The sequence below is a fragment of the Cupressus sempervirens genome, chromosome 10, assembly GCF_028749045.1.
Source record: "Cupressus sempervirens isolate cs-2001-9-10 chromosome 10, ASM2874904v1, whole genome shotgun sequence".
NCBI classification, from domain to species: Eukaryota; Viridiplantae; Streptophyta; class Pinopsida; order Cupressales; family Cupressaceae; genus Cupressus; species Cupressus sempervirens.
The window spans coordinates 971,032,836-971,058,958 of NC_143127.1; the positions used below are offsets into that span (position 1 = coordinate 971,032,836).

At 35.8% G+C, this 26,123-nt stretch overlaps 2 protein-coding genes across 3 annotated transcripts; both read right to left on the reverse strand.

Moving 5' to 3' along the window:
* Positions 1-256: 256 nt before the first annotated feature.
* On the reverse strand, positions 257-1,186 carry LOC149537219 (uncharacterized). 2 transcript variants are annotated; one of them, XR_016357224.1, is made up of 2 exons: positions 757-1,186; positions 257-603 (listed from the first exon to the last, which is right to left on the reverse strand). XR_016357224.1 is itself a non-coding variant. In XM_089805262.1 (2 exons), exons 1-2 carry the CDS (start codon positions 1,121-1,123, stop codon positions 473-475), a joined length of 381 nt encoding a protein of 126 aa, XP_089661388.1. In that variant the 5' UTR covers positions 1,124-1,186; the 3' UTR covers positions 257-472. The 2 variants fall into 2 exon arrangements, 1 of the variants encoding a protein (XP_089661388.1); XM_089805262.1 differs by having other exon boundaries at positions 874-1,186.
* A 19,412-nt stretch (positions 1,187-20,598) lies between these two features.
* LOC149537220 (laccase-12-like) lies at positions 20,599-23,659 on the reverse strand. Its single transcript, XM_089807400.1, has 6 exons — positions 23,365-23,659; positions 22,905-23,056; positions 22,570-22,814; positions 22,108-22,236; positions 21,066-22,010; positions 20,599-20,947 (listed from the first exon to the last, which is right to left on the reverse strand). The coding sequence occupies exons 1-6, from the start codon at positions 23,470-23,472 to the stop codon at positions 20,817-20,819; spliced, it is 1,710 nt and encodes a 569-aa protein (XP_089663526.1). The 5' UTR covers positions 23,473-23,659; the 3' UTR covers positions 20,599-20,816.
* Positions 23,660-26,123: the final 2,464 nt, after the last annotated feature.

The following is a 26,123-nucleotide window of genomic DNA, read 5'->3' on the forward strand; positions in this document are numbered from 1 at the left end:
TTATATATTAACTATATATATATATATATATATATAACCCGTTCAATTAACTAACCCCAACGACCACAAAATTAATTATCCTGTTTTTTGTCGAGTTGTGCATGTCCATTTCATTTGATTAAGGATTTGGAAGAGGTTGTTTATACATCTTTACTATATTAAAAATATTATATTTGATGTCAAAAATCTTTGCGACGTTAACAATGTCTCCTCTTCCTTGTTTACCAGCACCAGAGACGAAGAAACGAGCAAGAAATAAGGGAAACATGGCATTTCATTTATCTCGAAGACACAAAAAAAACCCAAATCCAAAATGAAGGTTACACAGAATACCCATAACGTAGTGGAGGTCAACGGCTTCATCCTCACTTTATTTCGACTTGAATAATTCAAGCCCTTTTTACCACTCATTCCATGCTTGGTATAATTCAAAACAAAAACCATCAAACATATTTGTAGGAGAAACGCTCCTCTAGCACCGAGGAAGATCACGAGGAGGCGGCTCCAAACTTGCAAGGTAACCAGGACCGTTGTTCACCACAAACACCGTAGTCAATCCCCACGATAAATGATCATCAAAGTGACAGTGGAGAAACCAAACACCTGCACAAACACAAAATTATGAGCTCTTGTGTACATATGTTCTCCAAATTCCACTGCCAAGCCACACAAATTTGTATACAAATAATGAGAATTAGGGTTCAAATTTAGTATTTTGTTCCTGGATTGTCAGCTCTAAATCTAATGGCAGCCCACCCATTGACAGGAACCCCGAAAGTATTTCGCAAAGCGGGGTTGACCAGATTGAAATTGAGCGGATCTGTTTGAGCATTGTAGTTGTCAAAGCCCTCTCCCATCACAAAAAAGTCATACCCATGAAGATGCATCGGATGGTTATCTGCCAGGAATATATTCGTTCCCTGGAACACCACTCAACTGTATCATTATAATTGAACACACACTTTTGCTCCAAAACTGGGCGCCCAGAGACTTCTTGGGATGTTGTTCCCGGTATAGTTGAACGCAACAGGGGGATTGGAAGGGAAATATGTAGTGAAGACGCCATTAATGCCAAAGTAATAATCTTGCCAGATGGCGACGCTGGGCACCACAAAAGAGACATTGTTCATGGTGGTCGATAATCTGGTGTTATTATTGAGAAACATGTGTCTCAACCTTGCAATCTTTTCTTGTAAAATTCCAGAATTAGTTTGTGGGAGTTTTCCACTTGTTTATGCATTGGAAAGTGGTTAGCGAGTTGTTAAATGAGTATTGTCCTTAGTAGAATATAGGTAGGCTATTTTTAGAGCCTTGATGACTCATTTTGTGACTTTTATGGGGGTTTAGACTAAGAGACAAAATTGTGGACGGGATTACTATTTTTAACCTGGTTGTTTTTCCATATTGAAAATGTAAATGTCAAAAATGAGTAACATGTGGCATGGTAGTTTTGCCTATGGTTTTGTAAAACCATAAGTGGTTTCTAGGTTGTAAAATCACTATAAAAGAAGGGCTTGGGGAGGTGTTTGTGTAATTGAGTTTAGTTTGCAAGACTGGTGCTAGAAGGAGTCTCTCCAAGTTCGAGTTGTGGTGATGCGCTCCTGTAAGAACTTGCATTGTAAGTGTGTTGTAATCATCCTGGTTTGATAATATATTGTGCGAATTTTGGAGCGTGGAGTTTTTCTCCCAGAAGGGTTTCCCCACGGTAATCATTGTGTTGTGTGTTCTTTGTTATTTTGATTATGTTATTATGCATTTCTTGAGATCTTTGCAATAGTTACTTTGATTTGCATAATCGTCCTCTCAAAGATTAGCGTAGGAAGCAATTCCGCACACCTTTGCTTCCTTACAAGTGGTATTAGAGCCTGGCCAGTTTTGGTTCTATTTGTTGGGTACAGGGTTTTTTGAACTAATCAAGATTTGGGTGGGAACTTGTGTAGAACATTTCATTTCTATGTTGCAGGATTGAAAAGATGGCAACCATGTCTAGGAGAATTGATGTTGAAAAGTTTTTTGGTACAAACTTTGAGATGTGGAAGCTGAAGATGGAAGATTTGTTGACTGATCGGGATCTATGGGATGCGATTGATGAGAACAAGATGAGGCCCACATATCCGACATTAGTTGCACAATATGATGTGAATGATAGAAAAGTTAAAGGTCTCATCAAATTGTGTCTTGCAGACTCGATTCTGATTAATGTCCATGAAGAACCTACTGCGAAGAAGCTTTGAAAAAAGCTTAGTGAGATCTATCAAGTGAAATCACTTGTGAATAAAGTTTTCTTGAGGAAGAAGTTGTATTCCTTGAGAATGGAAGAAGGTGGACAAATTTTTGAGCATCTGGAAAGGTTTAATATGTTGGTGACTCAGTTGACCTCAATAGAGGTGTTAATGGATGAAGAAGAAAGGTGTCAAATCTTGTTATGTTCATTGCCAGGCTCATGGGATAGTCTTGTGATGGCTATAGGGAGCACTTCAGTTGTCTTGAAGATGGAGGGCATTGTTGGTTCTCTACTTTCTGAGGAGATGAGAAGAAAGGTCTCTCTGAATGCTAAAGAGGCTTTCTAAGTCCAAAAATAAGGGGAGATCGAAATCCCCTAGTAAGTCCAAGGCAATCTGCTGGAATTGCGGCAAACCTGGACACTTCCGAAAGGACTGCAAAGAGGAGAAGAAAAAGAAGAAGAAGAAGCAAGATTCTGATTTTGAGTCCGAGAAGGAAGATGGAGATGCTTTCATTGCAGCCTTGGCCACTCATGCAGGTGAAAATGCATGGTTAATAGATTCAGGTGCATCTTTCCACATGACTCCTAATAGGAACTGGTTTAGTAAGTATGAAAATTTTGATGGTGGTAAGGTGTATTTGGGTGATAATTCAGTACTTGATATTGTTGGTCTTGGAAGTATTCGTGTGATATTTTTTGATGGTAGAATTAGAAGATTTGATGGTGTCTTGCATATCCCTGGACTAGCAAGGAATTTTTTTATCTCTTAGTAAGCTAATAGATGCGGGTGTGCATGTACAGTTTTCTGAAGCAGGTGTAAAAATGGTGAGAGCCGCTATGGTAATAGCAAGAGGAAGTAGATTGGGTACATTGTACCAACTTGATGCATGCACAGTCAAGTGCGATAGTACTTCTAATAAGATTGTGAAAAAGACTACTCAGTTGGAGAAGGAGAGAGTTTCTCTTTCAACAAATGGTCATGGTTTTTGGGTACCTGAGGGTGCTCTGTCTACCAAATCAAAGTTTCCTACAGAGAAGACTATGTTATGGCACCAGAGACTTGGCCACACAGGTGACAAGGGCCTACAGACCTTGAAAAATAAGAACCTTGTTGATGGGTTGAATGACTGCAATCTTGAGTTTGATTTTTGTGAGCATTGTATCTATGGTAAACAAAACCGCATTCAATTTTACTCGAGTTCTCATAAGTCTTCATGTATTTTGGATCTAATTCATTCGGATGTATTTGGTCCAGTTGATGTTCTTTCTATTGGTAGATCAGTTTATTATGTTTCTTTCATTGATGATTTTAGTAGAACATGGGTTTATTTCCTTAGGAGTAAAGCTGAAGTTTTCAGTCGTTTCAAAGAATTTAAAGCAATGGTTGAATTGTAGATTGGAAAGAAAATAAAGTGCTTGAGAACTGATAATGGTGGTGAATTTTGCTCCAATATTTTTGACACATTTTGTAAAGATTGTGCTATTAAAAGAGAGAAGACAACTCTATATTCTCCATAGCAGAATGGAGTTTCTTAAAGAATAAACAAGACCTTGATGGAGAAGGCTAGGAGTATGCTAAGTGGTGCTGGACTAGAACAAAAGTTCTGAGATGAAGCTGTAGCCACTGCTTGCTACCTGATAAACAGTTCTCCTACATCAACTCTTGTTGATAAGATGCCAATGGAAGCATGGTCGGGCCACAAGCCTTCACTTAGACATCTGAGAGTGTTTGGTTGTGAGGCATATGCTAATGTGCCAAAGGAGAAACGAACAAAATTGGACAACAAAGCTGTCAAATGTATCTTCATCGAATATAGTTATGGTGTAAAAGGATACAAGCTTTGGGATCCTGTTGCACAAAAGGTATTTTATTCCAGAAGTGTTATTTTTAGAGAAACTAAGCCTTCTTCTGTTACAGTGTAGCTAGAGCAAATTAAAGAAAAGAAAGAAGTGATTCAACTTCCTGTACACCTGAGAAAGTTGAATCAAGGCCCTTAGAAAGATGAGATGTTGAAAAGAGCTCTATGAGTTTTGAATCATCAGAGGAAGAGGGAGAACCTAATCATGAACCTGAACCAGATCTTGTTCGAAGATCTACTAGACAAAGGAAACCACTTGAAAGGTATGGGTATTCTCTTGATGATTGGAGGTGCATATTTGCATTGAATGCTAACATTGATGAATCAAGATCTGTAGAAGAGGCTCTTGGTATGAATGATTTAGAGTCTTGAAAAATAGCCATGGATGAAGAAATGGTAGCTCTTAAGAGGAATCGAACATGGGACCTTGTACCATTGCCTGAAGGACGGAAGCCTGATGGTTGTAAATGGGTGTTCAAAAAGAAGATGGGTTTAGATGGAAGCATTGAGAAGTATAAAGCACGTTTGGTTGCAAAAGGTTACTCTCAATTTGAGGGAGTAGATTATGGTGATATTTTTTCTCCAGTAGCCAAAGTGACATCCATTAGATTTTTGCTTTCTATTGCATCAACTTATGATCTAGAGATTGAGAAAATGGATGTGAAAACTGCTTTCCTTCATGGAGATTTGGAGGAAGAAATTTACATGTCACAGCCAGAGCACTATGTGGTGAAAGGTAAAAGTCATTTGGTTTGTAAATTGAAGAAATCCTTGTATGGTTTAAAATAGAGTCCTAGGATGTGGTACTAGAAGTTTGATACATATGTGTTGAGTTTGGGATTTGTGCGATCTAAATATGATCATTGTATATATTTCAAATCTGATGGTGATGGTTTTCTGTTTATTGCCTTGTATGTTGATGACATGTTGTTTATTGGCAAAGAAAAAGGTTTGATTGCAGAGTTAAAATCTCAACTCTCAATAAAGTTTGAAATGAAACATCTTGGTGCAGTTAGGCACATTCTGGGAATGGAGATTATAAGAGATAGACAAAATAGAAAGCTTTGGCTAGGTCAAAGTAAGTATGTTGGTACTATTTTGAAAAGATTCAATATGCAAGATTCAAGACCATTGAGTGTTCCGGTTACTATGGGAACAAAGCTTTCTAGCTCACAGTGTCCTACATGCCAATTGGAGATGGAAGAGATGAGTTGAGTACCATATCAGAGTGCTGTTAGAAGTTTGATGTATGCTATGGTTTGTACAAGACCAGACATTGCCCAAGCAGTGGGAGTACTTTCCTATTATATCTCTAATCTAGGAAGAGCACATTGGGATGCAGTAAAAAGAGTTTTCAAATACTTGTGGGGTACCTTAGAGTACTCAATATGTTTTCATGGAACAAGAAGTGAGCATTCCTTAGATATTTGAGGCTATATGGATTCAGACTGGGCTGGTGATGTTGATAGAAGAAGATCCACTAGTGCATATGTGTTTACATTATTTGGTGGTGCAATTAGTTGGATGAGTAAGCGACAGGCTGTGGTCGCTTTGTCCACAACTGAGGCAGAGTATATGGCAGCTACTCATGTCTGCAAAGAAGCCATCTAGCTAAAGAGATTGTGTTCAGATATAGAGTTCAAATAGGGTGCAGTGAAAATTTATAGTGACAGCCAGAGTGCAATCTGCCTAGCGAAGAACCCAACTTTCAATGTGAGGACCAAGCACATTGATGTACAATATCATTTTGTGAGAGATATGATCGAGGACGGCAAGGTGAAGCTGGAAAAGGTAGAGACTTTGGTGAATGTTGCTGATGCATTAACTAAGCCCGTGTGCACAGAAAAATTTAGATGGTGTTCAGAGTCTATGGGCCTTTCGGCCCCTAGCAATTAAGTCCATGATATTTCAGATCCCCTAACTCTTGCAAGGTGTTCAACAAGTGGGAGAATGTTGAGAAACATGTGTCTCAACCTTGCAATCTTTTCTTGGAAAATTCCAAAATTAGTTTGTGGGAGTTTTCCACTTGTTTATGCATTGGAAAGTGGTTAGTGAGTTGTCAAATGAGTATTGTCCTTAGTCTAGAATATAGGTAGGCTATTTTTAGAGCCTTGATGACTCATTTTGTGACTTTTATGGGGGTCTAGACTAAGAGACAAAATTGTGGACGGGATTACAATTTTTAACCTGGTTGTTTTTCCATATTGGAAATGTAAATGTAAAAAATGGGTAACATGTGGCATGGTAGTTTTGCCCATGGTTTTGTAAAACCATAAGTGGTTTCCAGGTTGTAAAATCACTATAAAAGGAGGGCTTGGGGAGATGTTTGTGTAATTGAGTTTAGTTTGCAAGACTGGTGCTAGAAGGAGTCTCTCCAAGTTCGAGTTGTGGTGATGCGCTCTTGTAAGAACTTGCATTGCAAGTGTGTTGTAATCATCTTGGTTTGATTATACATTATGCAAGTTTTGGAGGGTGGGGTTTTTCTCTCGGAAGGGTTTCCCCATGGTAATCAGTGTGTTGTGTGTTCTTTGTTATTTTGATTTTGTTATTATGCATTTCTTGAGATCTTTGCAATAGTTACTTTGATTTGCATAATCATACTCTCAAAGATTAGCATAGGAAGCGATTCCATGCACCTTTGCTTCCTTACAGTTATTAGGGCCATCGCAAGTCATACCGGCTAGGTAGGGAACTAAACCTAACCCTATGGTCATGTAGATTCTCATGTTCATAGTCTATGGAATGTCCACCAGGTGAGCCGATGAAGCCAGGCTTCATAGTGCTCGACTGAATCTGGTGACAATTGTAGTGTCATTGTAGGCTGGAAGTTGGGGGAATATTGGGTTGTCGGATTGTGAAGAGGCTATGTAGTTTACAATGGCGGTTGTGGTGGTGTTATTGAAGTTTCCCAGTGTTTGTGATGTGTATGCTCTGGCGGCCATGTACTATTTTCCCAGTGCTTGATTGGCTATCAGGAGAATGTTTGTAGTTTGGCCTGGATTTATGATCATTACATCCGTCATGTAGGGTTTTGAGTAGGAAGCGTCCATAGAGACCATTGTGAATGTGTATGATGCTATCTTCAAAAATAGGTGGTCATTGAGTGCAGCATTGACGATGCATAACAGATAAGTTTGACCCTATTGCACAAGTAGATTGAATGTTCCTGCATATAATAGAATACTAGTTATTGTCCATTCTTTGACCTAAATTAGGTCACAATTATTCTTAACTTGTGTTTTATGATGAAAAATGTTTTATACCTGGCATCGAACAAGGATAGAGATCACCTGGCTAACCATTGATGGTAAATGCATTAGATAAATTGAGCACACCACCTGTGAGCAATGCTAGACGTTCAAATGCCTCAGCATCAGCGTTCCACCACTTCCCTATCATGTGAAAATTAACTATTGCAGTCACTGATTATTAATCTCCTATCATAAATGATTATTAAATTATTGAAATTAAATTCACAGCTAATATCAAAAAATAACACAACTACAACTTCACTTATAAAATATGGAAAGAAAAGTGCAATACAATGAACACAATATTTTCGAACAAATTGTCCCTGGAAAAACCCCTAAGGGAAAACCAGTTCTACACATGAGGAATTATATTAAACTTTAGCAAATCAAGAAATACAAAATTCCTTGCCTCTCACTAGCAGAACTCCGACAACCTCCTAATTTCTCCTGCTGATATTCCCCCACTGCTATTCCCACCATAACACTCCACCCTTGCTAACATTGCAAACTTACAAACTCATTTGCTAGCACTACAAATGTTTCTTCAAACTTCATGTTTTCCAAATGCCCCCCTGACCTCCTTTTATACTACTACTATTGGTAAACCAACGGCTTAGATCAATTTACAATCAATGGTCGAGATTAAAACAATTTCACAACCCTAACCAAGTCAGTTTCTAGTTGTTTCCAAAAGTGGTCAATTATTTCACAAATATTTGTCTCTAACCTAACCAATTAGTTATAAAAATAAAAGAAAATGGACAAATAGTTGTCCAAAGCTAACTAAACTAACACTCCCTCTTAGCAAGGAAGCTATTCTATATGACACCTAACTTATCTCTGAAGAAGATAAATTTTGCCTTCCCCAATGCCTTAGTCAGAATTTCTACTATCTACTCCTCTGTAGGTATGTACCGTAGCTAAACAACTCCCCATTGTACACAATCTCTGATGAAGTGATATCTAATATCTATATGTTTAGACCTATCATGAAACACTGAATTCTTAGACAACTTAATGCAACTCTAATTATCACAATGTATCATAGTAGTCTCAACCTTCTAACCAAACAAAACTACTAACAACTTTCAAAGCGATATAGCTTCACATGTCGCCATGCTAGCTGCTATGTATTCTACTTCTGCTAAACTTAGAGCCATAGACTTCTACTTCCTACTGAACCAAGAAACAACTCCTGATCCCAAGCTGAAACAAAACCCTAAAGTGCTTCTTTTGTCCATTGTACTTCTTGCCCAATATGCATCAGTATAGCCTATCAACTTGATACCTTCACCTTGAACATATCTGATCCCATACTAAATTGTACCATGCAAGTAACGCAATACATGTTTGGCCGCTATCCAATGCATTCTCTTTGGTTCAACCATAAACTGACTAAGAGAGTTAACTGCAAATGCTATATCTAGCCTAGTGTTGAACAAATACATAAGTGAACCAATCAACTATTTGTATAAAGTAGGATTTACATCCTTCTTCCTGGATGTATCTACCTTCCTTCAATTTGTGATCATCGGTATAGACATGGCTTTCCAATCCTCCATCCCAAATTCTTCAAGATTTTAATGCAATATTTTCCTTGACCAAGGAAAATCTCCCCATCTATCTGCCACACTTCCATGCTTCGAAAGTAGTGCATAAGTCCCAAATCTTTCATCACAAACTCTTCTGCAAGGTTCCTCTTGCAATCCACTATGAACCCTAGTGAACCTATAAGAAACATGTCATCCACATAAAGAACAAGAATGAGAATCTCACCCCCAACCATTAAGTAGTAGAGGTTAGCATGTACTTCACTCTTCACAAAGCCCATTTTTTGCAAGTATGTGTCAATGTGCTCATACCACACTTTGGGAGCCTGCTTGAGTTTGTACAATGCTTTCTTCAATCTACACGTGTGGGTATCTTTGTTGTGTGCAACAAAGCCTTTTGGTTGTTCTATGTATACCTCCTCCTTCAACTCACCATTAAGGAATGCTGTCTTGACATCCGTTTGATGGATCTGCCATCTTGTCTGTGCTGCAAGTGAGATTATAGCTCATATAGAAGTATATCTAGCAACTGGAGCAAATGTCTCCTCATAGTTTATTCCCTCCTTCTGAGAGAATCCCTTTGCTACAAACTTTGCCTTGTATTTCTTGATGCTACCATCTGCACCGTGCTTTATCTTATGGATCTAGCATGATCCAACAACTGCTCCATCTGTTGGTCTAGGAACTACCTCCCACACATCATTCTACATTATTAACGAATACTCCTCAACCATAGCATCTCACCATACTTGATGCTTTGTAGCCTCTTGATAGCTAGAAGGCTCACTATCTACCAACTAACTAACTAATGCCACATAGTCATTGAACTTGGCTGTTTGTCTTCGCTATCTAGTACTCTTCCTAAGAGCTCCCACAAACTCCTTAGTATCCCTTTGTGTATCTGGAACCTCATGGTTCCTGTTGCCAACTGTAGAGGATGAAATGTCAACCTCTGAGTCCTCCAGATACATTTCCTATTGCACCTATTGCTCCATACTTTGTGAATTTTCATTACCTGAGTCTACACTTGTATTAGTAACTGTACTTGAGCTTTGTTTCCCTTGACTTGATCTTGGAGCTTCTGTCGGCTTCTCACTCTAATCATCTGCTGACAAATCTTTGGATCTCCTGAATGCCTTGTCCTCCATAAACTTGACATCATGTTTGACAATAATTCTTTTAGTCCCTAGAATGAACATCCTATATGCCTTTGATGTCTCACTATACCCAACAAAGTACCCCCTCTCTGTAGTCTAATCTAACTTTGTATGTGTATCTCCAGGAATATGACAATATGCCAAACTCTCAAATATCCTGAAGTGACCAGCATTTGGCTTCTTCCCTATGAAAGCCTCCTCTGGTGTCATCTTCCCTAGCACCTTGTGTGGAACTCTATTTTGGATGTAGACTCCTGTATTACATGCCTTTGCCCATAATTAATAGGCCATGTCTTGGTCATGTAGCATAGCTCTTGCTGCCTCCGATATAGAATGGTTCTTCCTCTTAGCAACTCCATTCTATTTTGGATCGTAAGGAATAGTCCATTCTCTCTTGATTCCTTCTCTAGTATAGTACTCTTGGAAGACATTTCCTTTGTACTTGCTTCCTTTGTCTGACTAAAGAACCATTATCTTCTTTTTTTGTCGAATTCTCCACAAGAGCCTTGAACTCTTGGAATCGACTGAAAACCTCATCCTTAGTCTTTAAGAAGTATATCCAAGTCTTTCTAGAGAAATCATCAATAAAAGTAAAATAGTACTCATATCCTCTGAGAGATTTTTTTGACATCAGTCCACAAACATCTGAATGTACTAGATTAAGAACACCCTTAGATCTAGTGTCACTCCTTGGAAAAGACACTTTTGCAAACTTCCCCAACACACATCCCTTACATACATCATCATGCTTTGTGCTCACCTCTAGAACACCTGTCACCATCTCACAAAGCAATCTAAGTGCTCCACGATGAATATGGTCCATCCTCCTATATCATAGCTCTCTAAGATCTTTAGGATTACTGCTACTCATGAGTGCTTTAGGAGTATCAAATTGCAATCTATAAAGGCAACCACTCCTAACTCCAATAGTTATGGGTGATTTCCAACCTTTGTGATTAATCAACACATTTGTCCTTCTAAAGAGTACATTATACCCCCTATCCTAAAGAATAAATACATAAATCAAATTCATACCTAAACTTGGCACATGCAACACATCATGAAGTGGAATTATCTTTTCATTCTCCCTCTAAAACTAAATAGTTCCTTTCCCAACTGGGTTGAGTTTGGACAAGTTTCCCATAGATATCTAGATGTTGGTGTCGTCCTTCTTGTAACTAGAGAAGTAATCTCTTACTCCTGTCATGTGAAATGATGCCCCACTATCTATATACCAAACACACTATGAGGTTGAGCTAACCATACAAGCTATGAGTAAAAACTCATCTTCCATTCTACTGGAGAGTTCTTCCACACTTGCTGAAGTTGCCACTTGCTTCTTACCCTTCTTCCTCTTTGGGCAATCACTGACATAGTGGCCAAACTCATGACATCCAAAGCACTTGACCTTAGAAAGGTCCTTCTTCTTCTTTTCACTTTGTGAATTTGATCCTTTGCTAGATCCCTTCTTTACTTTCCCTTTACCCGCTAGGGCAACGTTCTCTTGTTCCAGCTCATTTTTTGACTCTTGCTAGCCCCATTGACAAGACTTAGTCTAAACTCCTCCTGAGTGAAATAAGTCCATAGTCAATCCCAACTCGATAAAGTATCTCGTCCATTGACAACTTGAACAAAGACACTCCGTTGTTTAGTAAATCCATTTAGGGCTATTATCACTAGCTTGTCATTACTAGGGCTATCTCCAATAGTTTATAACTCATCCTTGACAAGTTTGAGCCTGGTGAGGTAACTTGTGACACTTTTCCCTTGTTCATTTGGGTATTCTTTAGCTTCTCTCTGAGAATCAACTTCCTGTTGGTGGTAGCATTTTGGTATAGATTCAGAATGGTGTCCCACATCTTCTTCATTGTATCTCGCTTTGGATATGTGGAACAATATGATCCTTAACACCATCAAGGATAATCCTCCTCACCTTGGCATCATCCTTCTTATGTGCTGAAAGTTTTGTTGCATCTATTGGTACAGGTACAACATTGGTAGCATGATCCTTGATACCATTCTCTTCCAACAATAAAGAAATTTTGGCCTTCTAGACACCAAAATTAAAGGCACCATCTAATCTATCTTGATCTCTCAAACTAGCTGAAGTCATCTTAAGGGATTAAAGCAATAATAAATCTAAAGAGATCAAAATTTTTTTCCTAGGGCAAAACTCTTCTAGCCTTAACAATGCTTTGATACCATGTGAAAATTAACTATTGCAGTCACTAATTATTAATCTCCTATCATAAATGATTATTAAACTACTGAAAATAAATTTCCAACTAATATTGAAAAATAACACAACTGCAACTTCACTTATAAAATACGGAAAGAAAAGCGCAACACAATGAACACAATATTTTTAGACAAATTGTCCCTACAAAAACCCCTAACGGAAAACCAGTTCTACAAATGAGGAATTATATGAAACTTCAGCAAATCAAGAGATACAAAATTTCTTGCCTCTCACTAGCAGAACTCCAACAACCTCCTAATTTCCCCTGCTCATATTCCCCCACTAATATTCCCACGCTAACACTACGCCCTTGATTACACTGCAAGACTATTTGCTAACACTACAAACTTACAAACTTATTTGCTAGCACTGCAAATGTTTCTCCAAACCTCATGTTCTCTAAATGGCCCCCTACCTCCTTTTATACTACTCGTGTTGGTAAACCAATAGCTAAGATCGATTTACAATCGATAGTCGAGATTAAAACAACTTAACAACCCTAACCAAGTCAGTTTCTAGTTGTTTCCAAAAGTGGTCAATTATTTAAGAAATATTTTTCTTTAACCTAACCAATTAGTTAACAAAATAATTACTTTCTAAATAAGAGCAAATGGATGAACAATTGTCCAAAGCTAACTAAACTAACATATTGTACAAGAAATAGACTAAATTAGGGTTTCAAATGTATGGATATGAAATTTCATATGAATTTCATATTAGGTTTTGAAAATAGGTTATGGATAAAAATAACATTGATGTTTCTAAATTTTATTATGTGAGAATTTGTTACTATGAACTTTTCTAATGACATTCTATAATCTCTCTTTTCCTACCACTCTCTTGCATCAAGAATTATGAAATGTGATATAAAGACTTTGATATTAAAAATTTTGATACAATCTAATTAGAAAACAACTAACTTATGCTTATAGATTGTAAAAATCTAATAGCTTTTAAGGGTGAAGATGTTTACTGAGCACAATAGGAACCTTGGCATAGGGTTTTGGAAAGGGATAAGGACTTCCCAGTTTGGGATAAACGATTATTGCTCTATTAACTATTGCATGGAGCCACCTTACATTGGCATGCCACCATAAGGTTCTTTCCTATCCAATAATCCTGAATTTGTATGTGAAACGCCTGTGTGGTTGAATGGGACACTGAGTGATATACCCTATTCAGTATACCCACACTGTGCGAATCTGCCTCAGTCCCTGCCTGGAAACAATTTGATTGTCAGTAAAGTTATCAATAATGCAGTTCACCTTCACCTTCACCTTCACCTTCACCTTGTGTAATATTAGCTTTGAGGACATTGTACTTTACCAATGGATCATGGCATTATAGTTGGCTTTGTTATAGGTTTTAATGATGAGTGTGTCTCCATTATGTACGTGCAAAGTAGGACCAGGAAACTACTCATTCACTATCACTTTGCTGTGTGTCTAGCATAGCTTGGTAATAGGTGTATCTTCTATCTATAAATTGAATAAAAATAATAATTATAATCACTGTTATATTCGCTATTGAAAAGCATAAATTTCCTCTGAATTTATCTAGGTACAACTCCCCATGCATGATTTACAATGAATTCATAGCAATACAAATATGGATGCTTTTAACTAGAAAGAACAAACAGCTTACAAACATCTATCCATAAACATAGAACAAATGCAAAAAAGTTAAGTGATTGAAAGAAAATGAACAACATATGACACAAAGTTCATTTACTCAAAATTTACATAACATAAATAACATAGAGAAAAGAAAAACTATTCATCCCAAATACACGAAAAGCATAACATCAAGTCTAAACGATAATCATAATCATGATTGAATGTAGTAGATACACATTTAGAGAAAATCAATACCACTCTAAGTTGAATAATGATTAGAAAACATACATTTAAATTAAAAGTTTTAATATACAGCTATTATCCGCTCTCTAAACACAATGAAATGACAAAGATTTTGTTGTTTTTGTACAATAATCATTATCTAGAAATAAAAATTCCCCTCCCCTGCATTACAACAGAACAAAAAATAATAGAAAAACTCCTTCTCCTGGAAATCCAAAATCTGCAAAAAGAAAAGATAGTCTTTCTTGGAAAAAATTGGAAAAACTGGAACCCCTTCTATGTCTCTCTAATTACAACAAATAACATTATTGCTGATTTTTCTATTATGTAATCAATTCTTGAAAATATTACCCATTTAAATGATCTTATATCTCTTCCTTTCCTCCGATGACTTTGTCTCTTACTCAATCTCCACATACTTCATAATTTTTTAAATGAACAACTTGGAAATATAACTCTCCAAAGTCCCAAACAATCTAATTAAATTGGGATAGGTGGCACTTTGCTGGAGATGAAGTGTTGACAACATTTGTTACTATCATTGAAATTTTTGATAGTGTTGGACTTAGAAACCCATAATGTTTGATCTGTAATGAATGTAGGAAAATTGCTTGGAGAGGATTTAGAAAACTAGGATTTCTAAAATATATCTAAAATTAAAGTCAATCCAAGGGTTGGATTAAAAGTTATGGCCCCTGAAATAGGATCTATTTTTATGGCATCATTTTCTGGGTGTCATGGATGATTTTGATAGTACTGCATTAAAACATGTATAGCTTTCTATCCATCAGGAATATTTTCAAACCATCTGGAGAAGGTTTAGATAATTAGTTTTATTCAAACATATATGAAAAGAGGATTGATCCAATGACTGGATTATCAGTTATGCATCTTGCAATATGATTGTTTTTCTATCATCATTTTGTGACTATCATTGACAGTTTTGATAGTGTCTCACTCAATCACACATAACTTTTGAGACATAATGAATCTAGACAATCTGTTTGAAGAGGATCAATAGAATTAGGTTTTACAACACATATCCAAAATTCAAATCAATCCAATAGTTGGATTGTGAGATACAATCCCCGCAACATCAACATCTCTATTTTTATTTTGTTCTGCATTTTGTGATTGTTCTGGGTAATTTTGATAGACCCACACACATTTATTTATATCTTACAAACCATACTGAATTTTGAAGATCTCTTTAGTGAAAATTTATATAACTAGGTTGCATCCAACATATTTCAATTTTAGAAAGATCCAATGTGGGAGTTGGGATTTATGGCCCTCGCACTGAGACCAATTTTATCACTCCAAAAATTTCATGATTGTTAAATATTCTGATTTTGTTCATTTGCATAGTCATTCTATAATTTCCTCCATATAATTCTAGTATCTCATTATCTAAACCATTCAAAAGCTAGTCCTTCATGATTTCCATTGTTGAGGTATGGGTATCACATCATACAATTTGCATATATTGGCTATGCTGCCATGTGCATAGAAACTATTTGTTGTTTACATCACTTTCTCACATTTACAATGGAAGAGTTTAAATACTTGAATTGAGAGATCCTTTGCTTGATTGTTGTGTAACTTATGGTTGCTTAATTTTGGCAAGAATACAATCTTCCATTACCCATGCATGTTTCATAGTTCTCTGAGATGGTTTTGAAAACATTTACACAAACCAATTTGAATTGAGCCACAAAAATTGTGGAAAAAATTTAACCTTTCTTCTACACCTAATTGCATTAATGGTATGAAGGAGAATCTATTACCTTGTCCTTAAACATGAATTTTGTATTATTGAACCTTCAAATTTGTAAACTGACAATATGCATTTCTCAACTGGAAATGAATCACTAAACCTAAGCCAATGGATTATACATCTGAATTTCTTAGAATGAACTATTGAACCTATGAGAGAACTTTGAACCACTTCAAATTGCTTTGAACCTTACTTCAAAGAGGTTCAAGATTCCACACTAAATTTTTTATTCATTGGGTCTATATTGGTTACCAACAATGTCATATACCCAAGTCCTTCAACCTTTGGTCTCTTTATTTTTTTTATTCGATTCATTATTCCCTATTCATTTGTACCTAATCCTTTTCCATTGAAACACACTATTCTCCTAATTTAGATCCAACATTACCATTAAATTGATTTTATTATTATTATTATTATCACTACACCTTATAGCTTTATTTTCACATTCTTTCTTACAAACCACTTTAGCATAACCACACTGATCAAATGATAAAATCAAATCCTCTTTACTACAAGAACCATCATGATTTTTTGATTTCAAACATTCATTTTCTTCTTTTAGGTTTATGATTTCTTTCATCTTTAGACTATTTTCTCCTTCTAATTTCTTGACTTTTTCTTCTAAACCATCAACCAATTTTATTTTTTGTTCCAATTCATCATTCCTTATATTAATATCATCAAACAATTTAGGATTTTCTTTTAGCTCTTTTATTTTCTTTCTAAGTTTGCTAGACTCCTTCACTTGTCAATTATGTAGTTCTTCCATAAATTTTAATGTCCTTTCTTTCTCTTCAATTTTCTTTATATATAGATATAGTTTTTTTATTACCATTCCATTTCTTAGATTTGCCAATTCTTTCTATAAAAGATGTTTTTACATAATAAATCTATATTTTCTTTCTTCACCTTAATTAATTCTTCTTGTAAATTATACATCTTCTCTTTCCTAACTCTTTTAGATTTTCCCATTGAAATAAATAACTCAAGACACATTATTCCCAATACAAATTTTAGTGACCACTTCTTTTTTGTGCTAACAATTAAGAACTAAAAATAATTTTCAGAAACAGAAAATATTGACACACACATTCAAAATCACACAATATCATTGCATTAAAAAGAAACTTTTGAAATTTTCCTTCGTTCATAGATAGCTATAGTCTTAATTCAATCTCCTTATGTCAATCATAACCTTAAAAATTTAAGCAATTTTTTGTAGATTCAAACTTACCACTAACCAAAATATTCTAAGTTTCTCCTTAGATGTACACAATCCACCCCTTTGGCTCAATGAAATCTGAACTAGCAACCTTCTTGTTCACAATCTTTGCATGATCTGATACAACTTTTAGGCAGAAACATTTTCATCTCTTTAAAATCTACACCATGGTCTCGATGACATTGATCAAACACTTCTCTATATCAGCTATGATGTACACCATCTTTCAGTCCCAAAGATCTTGAGTAGAAACTTCACTGTGCAACAATTTCTTCACATGAGTAAGCCTTTTATGCAGAGACATTCCTCTTATGCTTTAGCACAAACATTCTCCTTCAAAGACTTCCATGAGATATCAATTTCTCAAGAAAAGGGATAGCCTAGGATCTTTAACTACTCTTACTGGGGAGACAACAACTTCTCCACTTCTGATAGCTACAAAACCTCAAGCTCTAATACCAATCTGATAGGGTGGATTGATTGGATCCATGACAATAGTCAAACACAAAGTACAAAATACAAGTACACAAAGAATATTCATTTCATTGCTTGATAATATAAATCATTACATTGTCTCTCTTTTACAAAGGTCTTTGAGAATTTAACATCTAAATTAAGAGACATAAGACAAATTCCTTTCTTTAGAATTGTCTAATAGGACAACATAAATGACTTCTAGAACTTTACACTCATAAGATATTAACTTTTACAAATTCATTAGTTAATCCAGTACAAACTTCTAGAATCCTCTAATTCAATTAAAATAATGATTTTACATTTCATTTGAAGAAGAAATTACACTTTTCAACAAGTTTTCTAAATGACCACTATAAAATTCTCTGTTTTATCTGATACATAAATCTTTGTTTTTTCTACATTTTCTTTTAACTCAACAATTAGCCCCCACAAGCCATGAAAACTACATATAAAGATAGCCCTAAAGACGCCCTTGTCAACACTGTTTGAGTGCTTCGTAGTGCTTGACTGAATAATTCAAAGCAAGGCGCGGTGTCGTTGTACAGAGGAACTGATGTACTTTAAAATGGTAGTTGTTGTGTTGCTATCAAAATTTCCTACTGATTGTCTGATGTATACCCTGTCTGTTATTTAATATTTGGTTGGTAGTGGTTTACTTTCTAAAAGAACGTCTTTCGTCTGGCCTACGGTTATTATCATTACATCTTTTGATAGGCTTTATGTAGGGATTGTCCATAGCAATGACTCTAACAAGGTGTGAAATGCTACCCTGAATAGATATGTGACATTTGAGTACAGTGTTGGGAAACAGTGAAGATAACTTACCGACCGTAGGTATATATAAATTCAATACTACTGCACGCAAAATTGTTAGCAATGTCAATTTCTGGCTAAAATCCAAATATCTCATAACTTGTTATCTGAGAAAAACACTGTACTTGATGTGGATAAAGGATACCGATCTTCTCCATCACTGTTCACGATAAAAGCATTTCTCATATTAGGCGTACCAACTTTTAGACTCGCTTAAGTTCGACTATCAAGGGATCATTTTCACAGCATTGTGTTGTTTCATTGAAGTAACAAATTGAAAAAAATCTTAAAGAATACAAAAATGTATAAATAAGAAGACTAAACATAAATACAGTAACATGGGATGTCAAGACTATTTTGCATTCCCTAAAGTTATGGACAGGCACAATAAATAAATTACCATACTGAAAATTAGAAACCATTCCACAAGGATATGTACATACATAATAAATAAACTACCATCGTCATTAAACTGCAAATAATTTCAGTCATTTTTTATAGAAATTATTCAAAAACATAGAAGTATTTGTGATATATGATAGAGTTGTAGGAGTTACATTTTAATAAGAGACAGTTATGAATTTTTAAATTTTTTTTTTGTAATGAGTTGGATATAAAAAAGAGTATTATATAAATTTAAAAGATAATCATGACATGTTGTCATAAAATTCTTATGATAGATATAAACAATATTCTTTAGTTAGGATGATGGTTCCTTTTTAAAGATTTGAATGACATTATTCCATATTATTAGTTTAAGGCTATGTTATACTTCTTTGATAGTGTACATGCATTTGTTTCACTATTTATGAGAATATTGCAACGGAGTGGAGTTAGTGTATTTAGTAGAATGATTATTGTTACAAGTATTACTTCATGTAGGGTTTCTAGGTTTTCCTATAGAGGTTATTTTGCCTAGATTGTGTTCCATAAAAAAACATTATTACTAATTATATCAATTTGGAGTTTATAAGCTAGCTTTTCTAGTGAAGGAATTTTCCTTGAATAAATCATTTTGTCATAATAGATGACTTTATTTTTGTTATTTCTTTCATTTAATTATTTTTATTATTGTGTAATATTTCATATCTAATCTATTTCTTACCATATCCTCATTTACACAAGTATTGTGTAATATCATATCTAATCTATTTTTTACCATTATCTTCTTCATTTCAAATTTACTGTAGAGTATCCTCTTGAAGATACTTCTAACTACACAAAGTGTCTAACATTAAATAATGGAAAAATTTGTATGTAAATAGGAAAAAAAATAGATATGAATTGTATTGGACCAAATCCTTTCAACATAGAAAATGTTCATATCAATTAAAGTAACTCATTTTTAAAAAATTGATCTCCATAAATAATATACCTTTTGAAGAGATCAAGAATTTGAAAAAAAAAAAAAAACTTTACATCACAATACAATTATTCATTAAATCATCCAACAAGATTGTGTAAGTTATAAACCCTTATTTTATTGGTTAAGTTGAATTGTCTTAACTATGTTCACAAGAAAACAAGTTTCTATATATGATATCACTTTATATGGAATTTTCGAACTAAAAATATTTCAACCTAGAAAGTCTACTTCATGGATAGAAAAATAATTCTAAACATATTATAAAATTTTCTATTCAAAAATATTGTAAATTTTTCTTTATATTACAAAATTATCCATATATTTCTTTTTGAAGAAATTATGTTATTATAAAACAATATAATAATTTTATAAATAAATAAAATTATTTCAAATATTTCATTTAAGTTTCTTTATTTCTATAATAAAACAAACTTGTATTTTATTGATAAAATTGAATGATTTGAATCTATCCACCCTGTATATAAACAACATAATAATTATATAAACAAATCAAATTGATCCATTCAAAAGAAATATATATATATATATATATATATATATATATATATATATATATATATATATATATATATATATATATATATATATATATATATATATCTTGTTTTTTGTTGAGTTGTGCACGTCGTTTTCATTTGATTGTGAAGGATTTGGAAGAGGTTGTTTATGCATCTTTACTATTTAAGACACATTATATTTGATGTCAAAAATCTTTGGGACGCTAACAATGTCTCCTCTTCCTCGTTTACCAGCACCAGAGACGAAGAAATGAGCAAGAAATAAGGAAAACATGGCATTTTATTTATCTCGAAGACACAAAAAAAAAACCCAAATCCAAAATGAAGATTACACAGAATACCCATAACGTAGTGGAGCTCAAGGGCTTCATCCTCACTTTATTTCGACTTGAATAATTCAAGCCCTTTTTATCACTCATTCAATGCTTGGTATAATTCAAAACAAAAACCATCAAACATATTTGTAGGAAAAACACTCCTCTAGCACCGAGGAAGATCACGAGGAGGTGGCTCCAAACTTGCAAGGTAACCAGGACCGTTGTTCACCACAAACACCGTAGTCAATCCCCACGATAAATGATCATCAAAGTGACAGTGGAGAAACCAAACACCTGCACAAACACAAAATTTTGAGCTCTTGTGTACATATGTTCTCCAAATTCCACCGCCAAGCCACACAAATTTGTATACAAATAATGAGAATTAGGGTTCAAATTTAGTATTTTGTACCTGGATTGTCAGCTCTAAATCTAATGGCAGCCCACCCATTGACAGGAACCCCGAAAGTATTTCGAAATGGGGGGTCGACCAGATTGAAATTGAGCGGATCTGTTTGAGCATTGTAGTTGCCAAAGCCCTCTCCCACCACATAAAAGTCATACCCATGAAGATGCATCGGATGGTTATCTGCCACGAATATATTCGTTCCCTGGAACACCACCTCAACTGTATCATTATAATTGAATACACTCACTTTTGTACCAAAAGTGGGCGCCCAGAGACTTCTTGGGATATTGTTCCCAGTATAGTTGAACGCAACAGGGGGATTGGAAGGGAAATCTGTAGTGAAGACGCCATTAATGCCAAAGTAATAAGCTTGCAAGATGGCGACGCTGGGCAGCACAAAAGAGACATTGTTCATGGTGGCAGATAATCTGGTGTTATTAGGGCCGGCGCAAGTCATACTGGCTGGGCAGGGAACTAAACCTAACCCTACGGTCGTGTAGATTCTCCTGTTCACAGTCTGTGGAACGTCCACCGGGTGAGCCGGTGAAGCCAGGCTTCGTAGTGCTCGACTGAATCTGGTGACAGTTGCTGTGTCATTGTAGGCTGGAAGTTGTGGGAGGATTGGGGTGCTGGATTGTGAAGAGGCTATGTAGTTTACAATGGCGGTTGTGGTGGTGTTATCGAAGTTTCCCGGTGTTTGTGATGTGTATGCTCTGGCGGCCATGTAGTATTTTCCCGGTGCTCGATTGGCTGTCAGGAGAACGTCTGTAGTCTGGCCCGGGCTTATCATCATTACATCCGTCGTGTAGGGTTTTGAGTAGGATGCGTCCGTAGAGACCACTGTGAATGTGTGTGATGCTATCTTGAAAAACAGGTGGTCATTGAGTGCAGCATTGACGATGCGTAACAGATAAGTTCGGCCCTGTTGCACAAGCAGATTGAATGTTCCTGCATACAATAGAATACTAGTTATTGTCCATTCTTTTACCTAAATTAGGTCACAATGATTCTTAACTTGTGTTTTGTGATGAAAACTGTTTTATACCTGGCGTCGAACAAGGGTACAGATCGCCTGGCTGACCATTGATGGTAAATGCATCAGATAAATTGGGCCTACCACCTGTGAGCAATGCTAGACGTTCGACTGCCTCGGCATCAGCGTTCCACCACTCCCCTATCGTACAAGAAATAGACTAAATTAGGGTTTCAAATGTATGGCTATGAAATTTCATATGAATTTCACATTAGGTTTTGAAAATGGGTTATGGGTAAAAATAACGTTGATGTTTCTGAATTCTATTTTGTGAGAATTTGTTAATATCAACTTTTCTCATGACACTATATAATCTCTCTTTAACTACCACTCTCTTGCATCTTGATAATGAATTACGAAATGTAATCTAAAGACTTTGATATTAAAAATTCTGATACAATCTAATTAAAAAACAACCACCTTAAGCCTATAGATTGTTAAAATCTGATAGGTTTTAAGGGTGAAGATGTTTACCGAGCACAATAGGAACCTCGGCATATGGTTTTGGAAAGGGATAGGGACTTCCTAGTTTGGGATAAATGACTATTGCTCCGTTAACTGTTGCACGGAGCCACCTTACATGGGCATGCCACCACAAGGTTCCTTCCTGTCCAATAATCCTGAATTTGTATGTGAAACGCCCGTGTGGCTGAATGGGACACTGAGTGATATACCCCGTTCCATCTGCCCACGCCGTGCGAATCTGCCTCACTCCATGCCTGAAAACAATTTGATTATCAGTAAAGTTATCAATAATGCAGTTCACCTTCACCTTGTGTACTATTAGCTTTGAGGACATTGTACTTTACCAGTGGATCGTGGCATTATAGTTGGCTCTGTTATAGGTTTTAACGATGAGTGTGTCTCCATTGCGTACGTGCAGAGTAGGACCAGGAAACTGCCCATTCACTGTCACTTTGCTGTGTGTCTGGCATAGCCTGGTAATAGGTGTCTCTTCTATCTGTAAATTGAAACAAAAAGCATAATTATACTCGCTGTTAAAGGCAAAACTCTTTACTACAAGTGTGGCCAGATCGATGCCCTGCACAAAGTTCTGCTTGGTCCGAAAAAACTAATGTATTACTTTTTCTATATATGAACTTATATTTATCACAGTGAAAGATATATCAACTATAATCTCTATGTGACTGAAAAAAATAAGACTGTGTGAAGTGAACGAGACAGATATACTACAAGATCCTCGTTATAAACTAATTGTAAAAGTATATCTAATTTCACTTGATATTGAAAAGATACAACAGAACTTACAATGAATGTATAGTGATGAACGTTTGCCCTTGCTAGATTAGTGAGGACAAGTAATGTAGCGACCAGCAGTAGAAACCCAAATGAATTCCACTTTGACATTCTTAACATATTCACAGAGCCCAATGCCCTTTTGTAGAGACTGAGTATGCAGCAATTTTTCAATACTCCAGTGTATCAAAAATTTTGAGCATTCTACACAAAGTGCCTTATGAAGATGAACACTGTCCCTGCTTCCTTGAGCGACTCAATATATGTATATATACAAAACTATGATAAAAAGTAGTCTACAATGAATCAATAGAAAATCTGAGTGTGATGCATACTTGAAGGTAAAGACAGAGAGGTTGAAACAAATGTCTTTTAAATCTATATTTCTTTTCAATATTTTTATGGAGTTTCCAGACGCGTAAATAAGTGTTTAAATATATACATTTCAAACACTCCAAGTCATACGCCGATGAAATTTCAACTGCCATGAATATCTTAACATTTCTTTGTCCCATGTAATTTCTTGCACATGAATTAGTTTAAGTTGTACCCTTGTGATTTGTTGGACGGTCACCGTCTCGCCTAGCAACACACATATTTTAGTCTATGGTATCAGTGGTAGTAATAATTAATGGTGTCACGTCGTTAAGAAGAAGGTTTAAATCCACCAATAGAAAATGGTTACTTGGAAGTAGGTGAAGTGCTTCCATTTCTGTACAAATCACAGTGTCTAACATTCTGCAGTGGCAGGTATGGAAATGAACCAAACAAAAAACAAATAGACTTATAATATGTTTGATCTACTTTTCTCGTGATTCATTTAGTACATCCTTTAAGTCAAACATGTCTTGAATAACACTCAGAGCTCACTCGAGTAGAGCACGACTGAGCCAACCCATGTTACACCTTGCACAACCCAATAAAATATGTTTGATTTAGTAAAGATTCAACTCTGTTCGAGACAAAATTGTTAGAGAACAGTTGGATTAGGTAACCATAAGATTCAGTTTATATTGTATATTATGCAGACCATGACAGAGTATCTTGAATAATGGTTCTTTTAAGGATGACGCTTCAAGTGGTATTCTAATTGAAAAGCAGCCCAAAAACAATGCTCCAAACATAATTTAAAGGCGTTGGCCTCGTCCTAGACGAGCTTTTATCATTTCATGTTTACAAAAGCTTGGGAATTCTTCTTGTACGTGCCAATAGACTTCAAGGACCGCCGAGTTTTGGTCCAATTTTTAATTTTACACTCATAGTAGAATGGCTGAGTCAAACTGCAGGGTATCTAGGTTACATTTATCTAGGTCAAACTGCACCCTCATAGTAGAATGGCTGAGTCGATTCGACCATTCTTATCACATTTGAGGAAGCCTAAGTCAATCTTTCAATAGAATCTCAACTTCAGTTTAGATCTAAAAAGGGAATTTGAGTGTATCTAAAACCTTTTGTCTGAATGGACATGTATGTGGGTATGGGCAATTTAATTTCCAATGTTTCTATCTTTTGTTATGCTTTAATTGGATGTATTATATATTTGATAAAACTTTGATTTTAACAAATTTATGATTTATGATATATGAGTAATTGTTTTTTTTTCAAATTGTGGAAAGAAGTAAAAAGTATAATAATGAAGGGAAGGAAAGGGAAAAAATGTGTTCTGCTAGGGTATGAATGACTTCCATCTAAATCTTTGTTTGTTTGCCGACTGTCATACCACATTTACTACGGGCTTTATTTTCAGTTAAAATGGGCTTGGCCTTCTCCAACCTAGCAGTTGATGTTGGTGTTGGAGCTGCTACTATTGGAGAAAATGGTGTCGTCAAACAAATGCCAACACAAGTTCATTCCCAAGGTGTTTCACGAGGTAACTCCTCTCCTGATATTGTTTTAAATGTCAAGGAATTTAATAGTGCATGCACTTGGCTAGAACAACAAACCCTGATTGAGTATTTTGTGGGTCGCACTCCTTCTGAAAGCATTGCTAAGGGAATGGGTTCCAAGGTCTGGACACCTCAAGGTGTCCACCTTGAAGGTGTTCAAAGCCTTACCAAAGGCTTTTTTCCTTCTCGCTTTGGCAATCCTTGCCAAGCTGAGGATGTGTTTGTTAGAGGCCCCTAGTCTACTAGGTCCTATCTTCTAGTTTTTCAGTGTTGGTCCCATGATTTTGTTGTCTTTGATGACCGCAAACTTAAGGTTCTCGTATGGGTGGAGTTCCCTGGGTTGTCTATCTCATGTTGGTCTTTCAAGCAAGCCATTACGCAAACTGTTGGTAAGGTCATTTGCCTTGAGCCAAACAATTTTTTCAATGCTTGGCCGCAACGTATTGTTTGTGTTGAGGTCGACCTCTCCAAGCACCTCAAAGAATTGGTGGAAATTCAAATAGATGGTACCACCTTCACTCAGAAGGTGCTTTACCTAAACCTCCTGAATACCTGCTATAGGTGTCAATCCATAGAACACAAGATTAAGAATTGTCCATTGCCGGAATGCAATCATCTGCTAGTCCAAGAAACCGAACTGGCTCTAATTGCTTAAAAAGATGAATGGACTACTATTGTGAAAAAAGGCAAAGGCTCCATTGTAGCTAAGGCATCCTCTTTGCCTTAGGATAATGGTCATTCTAGCTCAAGTTTGGTGCCATTAGAATCTTTAGTCCCTTTGTTCCAACCTCTACCTATTTCAAACCCTAGTACTCAGGGGACAATGGGCATTCATAACCCCCACTCTCACCCTTCATCGGTTCAAGCACTACAAGCTGCTTTGAT